This window comes from Juglans microcarpa x Juglans regia, chromosome 4D, assembly GCF_004785595.1.
Source record: "Juglans microcarpa x Juglans regia isolate MS1-56 chromosome 4D, Jm3101_v1.0, whole genome shotgun sequence".
In the NCBI taxonomy this organism is placed as follows: Eukaryota; Viridiplantae; Streptophyta; class Magnoliopsida; order Fagales; family Juglandaceae; genus Juglans; species Juglans microcarpa x Juglans regia.
Window position 1 is genome coordinate 18256528 of NC_054600.1, and position 12848 is coordinate 18269375.

A 12848-nucleotide genomic window follows, 5' to 3' on the forward strand; every position below is an offset into this window, starting at 1 on the left:
GCACATCAACAGAGACGAAGACAAGAAATTTGTACAAATTTATTCTTTTTTTTTTTTTTTTTAAATATATTTTATTTCTAAGCTTTTACCTTTGAAGCTAGATATATATACTTTCCATTAAAAGTATTGTTAAATACAATTTTAGAGTATGTAAACTCTGAGCATTTCCTTTAAAAAGAAGTAGGACCCAAAATTCAAAAGTTGTTTTTTTTTATAAAGGTTTCAGATTTGTCAATTTTTTTTGGAACACAGGGCTTGTAGATCTTAAAACCATACAAATCATGATTTTCCTTCCGCGAATGATTGCCAAAGGATCAAAATTACATCTAGATCATTTTTTTTTTTTATGAAAATAGACTTCATTTCATTCAATGAAACCGAAGTTATAACTGTGACTTATTAATACAAAAAAAGATCCAAACAACAAGCCAAACTACGTATCTATTCTAGGGCACCCCCGCACACAAATTTCTTTATGACAGTTATTGTTTTAACTTCTATAAAGTCTCTCCTAACAAACCTTCCAGTTTGTCTAAGATAAGAGTGCTCTATAAAAATAGAACATCTAGATCTACTTGCAATGAAACGAAATGACTCTATGCCAATACTCTTATGGCACAGTACGCATGACTTTCCATATGCAACTGAAAATAAAAAGTCGTCTCTAGGACCGTGAAGTTTTGGAAGATAAAACTTGAGAAATTATGAGCATAGTAGGCCTAGATTGTGGATCAGCATTCAAGCACTCAGTTGCAAGGTTTACAACAACTACAAGATCATCCAAAATTTGACGTTCTGGAATTGGAAGGTGCTGGTCCAAAACATCCTTCAGGTGTATATTTTCCTTAGTTGATGGAGATGAAAGTGAGGAGATGGAATCACCTGGATGCTTTCCTTTTATGACTTCCAATGACATCACCCCAAAGCTATATACATCACATTTCTCAGACACCTTCATTGTATAAGCAAGCTCTGCCAAGAAAAACAAAATTATCCTTAAAAATGCTCAAAATGGCAATGAAACTACATTAAACTAAATAAAGTTATAAAAGGAATAAAAGTGGACCAAGATTTTTTTTTTTTTAAATATTGTGTAGTTTTGAATTTGTAAGGAGGGGGTATTTGCAAATTTGTTATGGAGAAGGTATAGATTGCAATTTTTGGATGGTTATTAAGGGGGTGATTCACAAATTTGATTGGTAGTTAATTTGAAGGTGTTTCATATTTTCACCTTAAAATTAAATGGAGAGAACAATAAAATAAATTACCTGGTGCCATATATCCATATGTGCCTGCAAAGGATGTCCAATTGGATGAGTTTAGGTCGAGAAGCTTAGCTGTGCCAAAGTCTGAAACATGAGCCTCATGTTGAGAATCTATCAAGATGTTGCTACTCTTTATGTCCCGATGAATTATTGGTGGTGAGCAGTCATGGTGCATGTAAGACAAGGCATGAGCCACTCCTTTAACAATATTCAACCTCTTACGCCAATCTAATTCTTTAGCAGCCTCTTCATTCTCCATAATTGTTCTCAAACTACCACATTCGAGGTACTCGTAAACCAAAAGCGAATGTCCAATATGTGAACAGTATCCATGAAGTTTGACGATGTTTCGATGTCGTATTTCGGTTAATGTCCTTATCTCATTTAAGAACTGCTTTTGGATTATTTTCTGATCACCATCAGGTTGCAGGTTGAGTTTCTTCACTGCTACTATCTCACCAGATGGCAAGTTTGCTTTATAGACGACTCCGCATCCTCCATTTCCGATGCAATATATGTCATTAAAACCTTCAGTTGCTTTTTCGATTTCTTCATACATCTTTCTTCCATCGAAAGTTAATACCGAAAGTAGTCCTCCATTCTGCTTGTTGCCTTCTTTTGATTGTAGATCTTTCTTTCTTCTTTGTAAAACGAGAAGAATTCCGAAGAAAGCAAGAAGAAATAAAAGTGATCCAACGACAGGGAAAATTACTACAAGCACTCCTTTGTGGGACCTTTTTGATATATGTTTGCATGGTCGTAGCCCTCAACCATTCCCGCACAATCCCTTATTCCCTCGCAAGTCTTCCATGGTAGCCTGTACAAATGCTTTGCTATTGGGAATGGGACCCTTCAACTCATTGTAGGATACATCAACATGCAACAAGCCATGCATTTGTTCAAAGGCCGTAGGAATGAAACCGGAAAGATAATTACGAGAGAGGTTCAAATCCTCCAAACTCTGCATTTTGATGATTTCTGATGGTATCTCTCCACTTAAAGAGTTATAGCTTAAATCTAGTACAGATAGATGAATTAAGCTCATGAGCGGTTTTGGAATCCCCTCGCTAAAATTGTTATGGCTTAAATTCAAGTTGTACAATTTTGGTAGGTTCCCAAGAATATGTGGAATTGGGTCGGTCAACTTGTTTGAGGACACATCGAGGAATTCAAGATTGGTCAGTGATGCAAATTCTGAAGGTAGAGCACTAGAGAGTTGATTGCCATTCAACCACAATTTCTCTAGAGAAGTTAGTTTTCCAACTTCTTTTGGAATCGCCCCAAGTATGTGATTTAAAGAAAGATCAAGTACATGCAGTTGAATCCAATTCCCAATATCGAGTGGTATGCCACCAGTAATATTATTCCCACTCATCTGTAGGGTTCCTAACTTTGGACATTGTCCCCAATTACTTGAAATCATTCCATGAAAGTAATTGTGGCTTAGATTTATGAATTGCAAGTTTGGATAGACGCCAAAGTCTTTAGATATATCTCCAACAAGTTGGTTTCCATTCATGTGGACTCTTACCAAGCTTGTACAGTTTTTCAAGCTTTGGGGAACACGACCAATGAAATAGTTGTCTTCTGCAGAAAAGTTTTGAAGTAGTCCAGAACGACAAATTTTTTCGGGCAAATAACCAGTAAATTGGTTTCCACCAAGTAGCAACGACGTCAAGTTCATGGAATCCCCAATTCCTTGAGGAATGAGACCAGAAAGTCTGTTTTGAAAAAGAGATAAAATTTCTAAACTGCTCAAATTGGAAAATGAACTTGGAATAGCACGATGGAGTTGGTTCAAGCTCAAGTATATTACCGTCAAATGCGTCAAGTTTCCTATCTCTTCAGGAATAGAGCCAGAAAGTTTGTTCTGGTCGAGATAAAGACGAGTAAGATTTCTCAAGTTTTTTAAAGAACTTGGAATGGAACCTTCCAAACGGTTTCCAGAAAGAGAAAGATCAATTAAAGAAGTTAAGTGACCTATATATTTTGGAATGGGGCCATAAAGTTGGTTCTTGTAGAGATACAACAATGTAAGATTTCCCAAGTTGCATAAAGAAGTTGGAATGAAACCATCCAAATGATTTTTGTAAAGAAAAAGGCCAGTTAGAGAGTTTAAGTGACCGATGTCTTTAGGAATCGAGCCATTTAACTGATTTTCAGAAAGGATGAGGTATTTAAGATTTGTAAGGAGGCCAATTTCTGGTGGGATTTCTCCAGACAGCAAGTTACTAGACAAATCAAGAAAAATGAGTTTGGAAAGATACTTAATTTGATGCGGAATGGTCCCAAAGAGAGCGTTCACAGAGAGGTTAATATGTGCAAGATTTGAGAAAGACGAAAAAGACAATCCATGAAGCGTACCTTGTAAACCAAAGCTGGTTAGCTTAATTTGGATGACACTTCCAGCAGGGTCGCAAGAAATACCAAACCAGGTGCATGGAATTGTACTTAGGCTTCGATTTGCAGAAGAATTAGTTTGACTATTTGGATGGAAAGTCCATGAAGATAGGCGGGACTGGGTTTCGTTTTCAAGGGTGTTTTTCCATTTCAGAAGAGCAGCAGCTTCTGAGGTATTTGAGGATGAAAAAACCGGCTGAACATACAAGACAAAGGAGATTATCATGCATACTTTCACAAGGATTGATGATGCCATTCTTTATGGTTTGGTTAATGTCTGATAGTTCATGCCTTAATTTATAAGCACACGCATCCTATCATTTCTGCCTTTCCTCTTCTACGTGCCTATCTTCACAGTTGTCCTTCTTTTCAAGGAAAGGAAAATAAAAACGCGCTTTTGAAAAGAAAATGGTTTATTCAAAGTCTTCTCCGCTTGTCTAGTAGAAAAGTAATGGTTAGGAAGAAGTAAATTTTTACGATGTAGGACCAACTTTTTACCAATCTCCCATGCTCGTTGATCTCCTTCTCCCCCTCGGAGTCGTTTCTTCTAGCCAACCATCATGCACGTTGAAAAAAAAAAACTGTAACCATTGCCATGCACGTCGATCCCCCTATTCCCTTTTCTTTCCCCCACTTTTTTTTTTTTCGGTTTCAAATCTCCACAACTACTTCCCGATGCCTCTGTTTCCCCTCTGCACTGATTTTTATTTTTATTTTTCCCTTTCCCATATCGCACTCAACTTTTGTTTCCCCTACACCGAAATAGAGCACAACCTCTTTCGACCCACACGACCGAGAAGCCTACTCCACGGCCACCGTGGGTTGTCAACATTCGTTCACCAGCAACCACGCCCAACAACGAAGCCACTGCTCCTGCACAACGTAAGCTGCCCAAGACTTGTTGCTGCCGCCAGCCACTGCACGGAACACCAGCCACCATGCGCGTTCAGCGGGCCACTCGAAACTGTTACACACCCCAAGCCGCAACACCTCCACCAACGGCCACCGTCACCGTTGCCATCCCACGGATGAGTAAGCCATCCTCTGTCCCTCACGGCAAAACCGCAAGCCTGTTCCATCCTCTATAAATCAAACCAAGACAATCTGTTTTTAATACTCAGAACAGAGCACAAATTCCATGATTAACGGTTTCACACCGCACGACGCTGCCAGCAGCCGAGTGTACCGAACGCCACCCACTATCGATCCAACCCAACCACCCAGTCACCGTAAGCCCTATCTCGAACCACCAGCCGTTGGTCCAAGAGTCCCCTTGCACAGCCATTCGCAGTAGATAGATGAGGGCTCGGGACACGGTTCGATCTTTTGACCACCACCGACGCCGTGCTCAGCTCCTTCGTCCATGGTTGCACCACCGTGCACGACCTCCACCCCTCACGGCAAGCCTCTGTCGCTTTCACCGTGTCTTCCGCTCACGACTCGGACTCTCTCTCTTTGCTCTCTCTCTCTCATCACTTTCTCTCTCGTCCAGTGCCATGCCGCAGTGCTCACCACAGTCGATCCCTGCCCAGCTCACTGTCCCGTCGCGCCTCTCATCCTCCCTCGGTGAGTATGCCTCTGTGTTAGCTCAGTTTTGATCCAGGCGTTCCTTTCATTTTGTCCCACATTCTTCTTGTCTCCCCAACGAGCATGCACGTTGATGTTTTTATTTTTCTAAACAGTTCTTCTATATACAGTCGGTAGATACAACCGGCATGCAGTCGTCCATGTCACGTCAGATTTAAAATAAATTTTTCATCTCTCATCAGCTCGGTCTCTCACTCATAAGTTTGGTTTTTCTCTCTCATCAGCTCCATCAGCTCGGTCTCTCTCTCTCCTCAGCTCTTCTCATCTCTCTCTCTCAACAATTCGGTCTCTCTCTCATCAAGTATCTCCACGTCAGCCACTTTTATACGCCGTTTGCACCAGGCACTTGCAATAAGCATTTTTCTTTTCCAAAACGCCCTTTTCATTTAGATGATTTTATATTGAACTTGTGTTGAGTGTGCTTTGTTTGAAGTATAAGAATTTACATTTATAGATTCAAGTTAAATTACTAAGTATTTTTACAATTTGGTTTTGGTAGCAAACTGTAAGCATTTTAATATCTAATTTTTTTTTAAGCACTTTAAGCCTATTGTATGAAATAAACCTTGTATGGTTTTAAATTAGATATGATTAGTAGTTTGCAATGATTTTTAACATAAATATTGTTAAATATATTGTATGAACTACTATTATTTAAAGAAATTTACGATTTCCTCCTACGTTATATGTTAGTGGTATTAAATTATGATTTCAAGAATAGATTATAAATATGAGTTTTAAATATGATTAAGTTAATTTTCAACATGAATCTAAGTTGTTTTGCCATATTTGATAAAATTCTATTATGATAATATATAATAATAATAGTATATATTATATTTCTGATATCTTAATAATTATCAAAGCTATTTTTTGTAGTATGAATTTAGGTAAATGGAGAGTTTTAATAAGTCCTTTTAGAAATTTAGTAATGCTTAGTGTTTTGTATAGGTGACGATTGACATTCATGCACGATTGTGGAAAGATTCAGAATAGTTAAAAGTCCAGGTAAGTGGGGTTCATATACTAGTTTTGCATAAAAGAGATGAAATGAGGTTGACTTTGAAAATAAACATGTTTGTTTTTTAAAAGAAATATGAAAACGATCTCAGATGTTTATTCTGTATATGCATAAATTCTATATAAGAGAAAGCATTTTCTGTCATGACTGGTGTAAACATGAGCTAATTTTGTAAATTCTGTTTTCTGAACTCTGCAAAAGGAGCAAATATGGAAATCTAAAAATTTTTTCTATGAATAAATGGAGATGTTTTGATTCTGTTTATTTTGAACATGTGAAATGATTTGAAACTGTTTAGTATTCGGTTTTGATATAATGTGGCATATGAAAACATTGGCATGAATTTTTGATTTTGTATCTGAATATGACCTGGTTTCGATGTTGTTCTGTTATGTTTCTGTTGAGGCCCAACCACGGGTATAATGGTGGTTTATAACCCTACCACAGGGGTTAAACATGGTATATGGCTCAGTCATGGGTATAATGGTGGTTTGTAACCCTACCATGCGGTGAAACATGGTATACATTTGTCCCGATGCAATGCTCCGATATGATATGAAGATGATGAAAATGATGTTTCAGTTTATGATATGCCGAAAGATTTTTGAATAAGAAAGTTTTTCTAAAAGTTTCGCTCTGATGTTTTATAACAAGTTTTGTTTATGCATTCTGAAAGAACATATGTTAGTTCTGCATTATGAAAGTAAATGTTTTATTTTGCATACCGAACTTTATAAATGTTCATGTTTACATTATAGTATAAGTTTTTTGCTTACTGAGTTATTGATAACTCACCCATTATCTCCACAATATTTTTCAGATATTTTGATGGTTCAGCTGATGATCAAAATTATGAGACATTGAGTGAAATAATTTAAGTATAGTGGATTAAGCATAGAAAGTTTTTATGAGTGTTGGCGATTTTTTTTATTAAGAAATTTTATTGTGTTATGATGACTTGACATCTTGGAAAATTGGTTATATTGAAGAAATTAGTTTGAATCAAAATTTCTATATGTATTGAGAATTTGGAGTTTATTATTATATTGTTGAAATGTGAGTTTAAGTGATAGGAAGTAACTACCTGACCCTGCGAGACCGGGACGTTACATATTATATGCTGCACTCGCCCTCAATATCCCTGTTTCTGTTTCCAATAACTCCCAAGAACGTGTGGTTTGTAGTTGAAGGACAGAATCGGGTTATAACGGACACGATCTTAGGATGGCCTGCAGCTTTCACAATTTGATCACTTGTTTTGTATTAAGCTCAGCTTGAAAATTAACAAAATAATAAATAAAATTATGCTCAAATAAGTAAAGTGATAAACAAATTAATAAACACAAGTTTTTTTTTTAGGTGGGTGCATGCATGCACGTGTCCTTCACATTCAAACAGTGCTAATTTTGGTCTGATTATTCTTTGTCATTATATTAATTACATTGAAGTAGTCATTTCCGTGTTTTGATCATAATTATTAGCTGCATGTACGTTATTTTATTTCACGTGATTCATGTTTTGTCATGGAGAGAGGAATGAACTTTAATCTACCCTTGTTGCAGATCACATATTCTACGCCCTCAATCATTACAACATTGTTACCTCATTTATGGTATTGTAAATTTGAACCTTTGTCATTGTTTGGTTTTATTTTTCGCTACCAATATGATACACATTGGAGCATTTTCCCTCTTTCTATGCAACATGTTGCCTTTTCTCATAGTCATAATTAATTTTCTAAACGTGAGTTTTCTGTGGCGCCCTCAATCCCCCTTATATAAATATACAGGGATCGAGACGCCAGGATGGTGACAACACGGTCACACATCCCAACGAAGTGACAGTGTGTGTACATGCAACAGTGTATAAATAAAATAACGCAGCGGATAGTCAACTAAGTACCAGAATTTAAATACAAATATTTAACACAATTTATCTTTAAAAATTATACAGTCATCCCAAATATAATACAAAAGGTGAATACAGTAATTGATAAAAACATAACTCACTAAACAGGAGCAATCCCAGATCACTCCTCCACCGGAGCCAAACTAAGGCTCGTCATCATCGTCTGCAAAAAAATCTGCGATACCATAAAATGGTACCACAGGTAAGTATAAACCAAACAACAATGTAATACAAAATGCATTAAATGCAACTAACATGCATGCACATGAAAACATGCATTTTTCCACAAAACATCATTTTTCCCGAAAATGATAAATTTCCAACACACACCAAAATCCCATTTTGGTCCAAATTATTCGTAAAACATTTTCCCAGAAAATGATTTACCCAAAAATCAACTCGCACTATTTTTCCAGAAAATAGTGCATTAATCCCAAATGCACCATGCATTATTTCCATATGCACCATGGTCTCCCCTATGGACCATCCGCACGTCCTGGCTTCGCAGCGGTGCTCAGTTCCGCGCCCAGCGCGTACGTGGCCAAGCACTCACACTACGCAACGAGCGATGCCCAGTTCCGCGCCCAGCGCGTACGTGGCCAGACATCCTCTAGTCCCCGCCAGCAGAAGGACCACGGAGTCGGCACGAGACCATCTCGTCCGATCCCATTGTCGCCCGGCGACAACCCAGGGGACGTTACTCAGTATATTCCGCTCCCGAGTAACCAGAGGAGCTCCACCGAGTTAATGCCCCATCTCGGCTTGGGGTCGTGATACACACGCACCAAAAATATCATCACATAAAATCATAGCTTTTCAAAGCACATGAACATGAATGCAATACACGAAAACCCAGTTTTCTTTTACAAACATGATCATGCATGAAATGATGAAATGCACATGTACCAACACAATATCCAAACCAACAAATCCAAACAACCCATCAACAACAAATATCCAATCAACCAAATCAACAAAACAACTCCAATCACAAATCCATCCGACCCCCGAACTCCTCGGACTCAGTCCGGCAAAACAACCCAATTCACAGATAATATGCGTTAGTGCAAAAATATATTTAAATCACGAAAGTTCTTTAAGGAAAATACTTACAGTGCAATATAATAATTTCCGGAGGATCTCGAAGTTGCAAGTGGTGATTTCTGAGCAACACCACAGTGTAAAATACACTGTGGCCGTGGGTCACAGATACCCACTTTTCAACGAGGACAAACGAAGACCCAAGATTGATAGGGTAGGGCCTAGGGAGGTCGGTGAATCCAATGGTGGCGGTGGTTTGCCGTGGGTGGCGGCGGAATGGGCGGTAGAAGACCAAAATGCCCAAATCGGAAATGTAGTTGGTGGAGCTTCACCGGTGACGGATCGGAGGTGGGGTTGGGTCCAATGGGTTGCCAAGAGGTCGGGGATGAAGTGGTAGGAAGATGGTGGCCAATGGTGGTGCGACGGCGGCGCAACGGCGGAAGGAGTGCCGCGGCTTCGAAGAGCTACTGGTGGTTAACGGCGGCACGGATGGAGGTGAGGTTGGTGGGGTGAGGTCGCCGGCGGCTGGGGAAGCTAATAGGCTGGGCGGTGAGGGCCACCGCCGGCTCACGGCGGCGCTGGCGTGAAGGTGGCCCGCGGCTTCGTGGGGGGCGTGTGGGCTACCGGCGGCGAGGTAGGGGCTGAGGTTTGGGAGGTGAGGTCGCCGGAGGGAGGGGGAGCTGGTCGGCTGGGCGGTGTCGCGCACGGCGGCGCGACGGCGGCGCTGGGAGGAGACGATGGAAACGGGCGGAGGAGAGGAGAGAGAGAGATCGCGCGGGAAGGAGAGGAAATAAGGAAGAAAAAGAAAAGAAAGAAAAGAAAAAGGAAGGAAAGAAAAAAGGAGGGAAAAGAAATGAGGTCCAATCCTCATAACTTGGGTCACAAAAAAGATCCAACGGAGACGATTTTAAAACCACAAGTCAAATAAAATAATTTAAACGTAATGGTAAAGTCAAATTGAAATAATTAAATCCCACGGTAATTAATTTAAATATTAAAAGCAATTTAAATGCATAACAATAAATAAATATTTAGAAAGCACATAAAATTAATTTTCACCAAATTAAAATCATAGAAATAAACTTACTAAAAATTCAACCAATTTTAAAATAAGAGGATAAATTTTTGAACAATCAAAAATAATCCTTCAGTAAAAATACACTGAAATACGGGGTGTTACATTTTCTCTAATACATTGTGACATTTTTTTACCCATTTCCCACTCCTTTATTAAATTTAATGTAGGTTTTGTTAACTAGTTGAAGAGAGGAATAGACTTTAAGCTACGGTTGTTGCAAATCACATCTTCCACACCTTCAATCATTACACCACCGTTAACTCATTTGTGGCATCGCAATTTTGAACATTTGTTATTTTTTGGTGACATTTTTCACTACCAATAATTAGACATTAGAGTATTTGCCCTCTTTCTAAGCAACATTTTGCCTTCTCTCCTAGTCTTCATTAAGTTTCTAAACATAAGTTTTCTTGGTATAATATTGTCACATTTGAAGACCCACTTCCCATTCTACTAATTTTAAAGTATGTTTTTTTAACTTTGTGAAGAGATTAGGCTAGACTTTAATCTACAATTGCTGCAAATCACATCTTCTATATGTAACGCCCCAATGGAAGGCCCAAACCACATGGCCTATACTCCAAAAGGACTAGTCAATGATATAATTGGAGCTTTATTGAAACTTTATAAAGAGCAAGAACTTCTCCTTCCCAAGCAATGTGGGATCTCATACACCACCTACCCTTATCCATATCATATGGGGTATCACAATCTACCCCCCTTAAATTCCCGACGTCCTCGTCGGGCCTGTCCATTGTAGGTGGCACGGCTTAAGTCCCACATTTCTGGTTGGGATAGTCTCTGATACCAATTGTGATACCCCATATGATATGGATAAGGGTAGGTGATGTATGGGATCCCACATTGCTTGGGAAGGAGAAGTTCTTGCTCTTTATAAAGTTCCAATAAAGCTCCAATTGTATCATTGACTAGTCCTTTTGGAGTATAGGCCATGTGGTTTGGGCCTTCCATTGGGGCGTTACAAATGGTATCGGAGACTATCCCAACCAGAAATGTGGGACTTGAGCCGTGCCACTTACAATGGACAGGCCAGACGAGGACGTCGGGAATTTAAGGGGGTAGATTGTGATACCCCATATGATATGGATAAGGGTAGGTGGTGTATGGGATCCCACATTGCTTGGGAAGGAGAAGTTATTGCTCTTTATAAAGTTCCAATAAAGCTCCAATTGTATCATTGACTAGTCCTTTTGGAGTATAGGCCATGTAGTTTGGGCCTTCCATTGGGGCGTTACACTATACCTTCAATCATTACAACAATGTTTTCTCATTTATGGCATTGGAATTTTGAATGTTTTTCATTATTTGGTTTCATTTTTCGCTACCAATATAATACACATTGAAGTATTTGTCCTCTTTCTAAGCAAAATGTTGCCTTTTCTCCTAGCCACCATTAATTTCCTAAACATTATTTTTCTCTTATACATTGTGAGATTTTTTGACTCATTTCCCACCCCTTTACCGATTTTTAGGTAGGTTTTATTAACCATTATTCATTATGTGATCCAAATGACTAAAAATTGGATTTCAATCAATCAATGATCCCTGAAGATCGGTCCATAGATTCTATCATCTAGAACTAGTTTACCATGACAATACTCTTAATTTGTTACCTTATTTAGATATTTGTCTAGTTGTACATATTTTATTTGTACCTAAAATTTAAATTCAAACTTTAGAACTCGAGAGAGCGTATCACTAAAACCAAGGCCTTGCCATTTGAGCCATGGACTCCTAGGATTTCAATAAGCTATTTACTTTTTTTTTTTTTTTTTAAAGAAGCGATGGAGTCATATGTCCACAAGCAACTCCTTTCCAATATTATTAGAAAAGCCTTCACTTAAGGCGGAGGAAAATCGTGGTAACAAAAGGACACGTGGGACTAAAAAATATTACAACAAAACCATCCCAAATAAATAAAACACATTCAACAGACCAACCTGTTAATGAAGTCATTAATACAACGACCTCCAATAGACCAATAATATAGAGGGCAAACCATAAACAAGCCAAAGCCCAGCGATCCACATAAATCCCAACGATCATCTCCGTGACAATCCGTATCACTCCAGGCTCTCAACCTGCAGCCTTTCTTATAGACGGCAAACCCAGTGCATCCAATCTGAGAATACCCCTCAGCTTTCTTGGTAGACAAACACTCTGACAATAGCTCCATGTCAGTCCCTCCTCACCTTTTTGTGCTAGATAGTTAGCCACTTGGTTCCCTTCTCTGAATTGATGAACTACCTTATATTATAAGCCACTTAATTCCTTTATGAGGTCATCCCAGTAATCCCACAGATACCATACACTACAACATTTCTTCTTCAACCAATCGACTACAATTTTTGAATCACATTCCATAAACCACCTGCGTACAGGCCATAGATTTACACAAACGAACTCCTTGCAACAGCGCTCGCAGCTCCGCCTCATTGTTGGTTCCGAAACCATATGGTGCAGAAAAACCAGCCTGAATATGTCCCCTATGATCCCATATCACTCCACCCCCACCACAATTTCCTGG

The 12848-nt window shown here is 38.9% G+C and overlaps 2 protein-coding genes across 2 annotated transcripts; both read right to left on the bottom strand.

The window, feature by feature from the left end:
• Nucleotides 1-1154: 1154 nt before the first annotated feature.
• On the bottom strand, nucleotides 1155-3767 carry LOC121261720 (MDIS1-interacting receptor like kinase 2-like). The gene is made up of 2 exons (XM_041164214.1): nucleotides 3630-3767; nucleotides 1155-2115 (listed from the first exon to the last, which is right to left on the bottom strand). The coding sequence occupies exon 2, from the start codon at nucleotides 1822-1824 to the stop codon at nucleotides 1228-1230; it is 597 nt and encodes a 198-aa protein (XP_041020148.1). The 5' UTR covers nucleotides 1825-2115; nucleotides 3630-3767; the 3' UTR covers nucleotides 1155-1227.
• LOC121260180 (MDIS1-interacting receptor like kinase 2-like) lies at nucleotides 2032-12497 on the bottom strand. The gene is made up of 2 exons (XM_041162023.1): nucleotides 12321-12497; nucleotides 2032-3861 (listed from the first exon to the last, which is right to left on the bottom strand). Exons 1-2 carry the CDS (start codon nucleotides 12495-12497, stop codon nucleotides 2032-2034), a joined length of 2007 nt encoding a protein of 668 aa, XP_041017957.1.
• Nucleotides 12498-12848: the final 351 nt, after the last annotated feature.

Excerpts from the sequence above, each read along its gene's own strand:
- LOC121261720 (XM_041164214.1), bottom strand. The coding sequence starts at position 1,824 with ATGTATGAAGAAATCGAAAAAGCAACTGAAGGTTTTAATGACATATAT.
- LOC121260180 (XM_041162023.1), bottom strand. The coding sequence starts at position 12,497 with ATGGAGCTATTGTCAGAGTGTTTGTCTACCAAGAAAGCTGAGGGGTAT. Across the intron at positions 3,862-12,320 it reads TGGGCTTTGGCTTGTTTATG|CCGGTTTTTTCATCCTCAAA; the intron begins GTTTGCCCTCTA and ends TTGTATGTTCAG.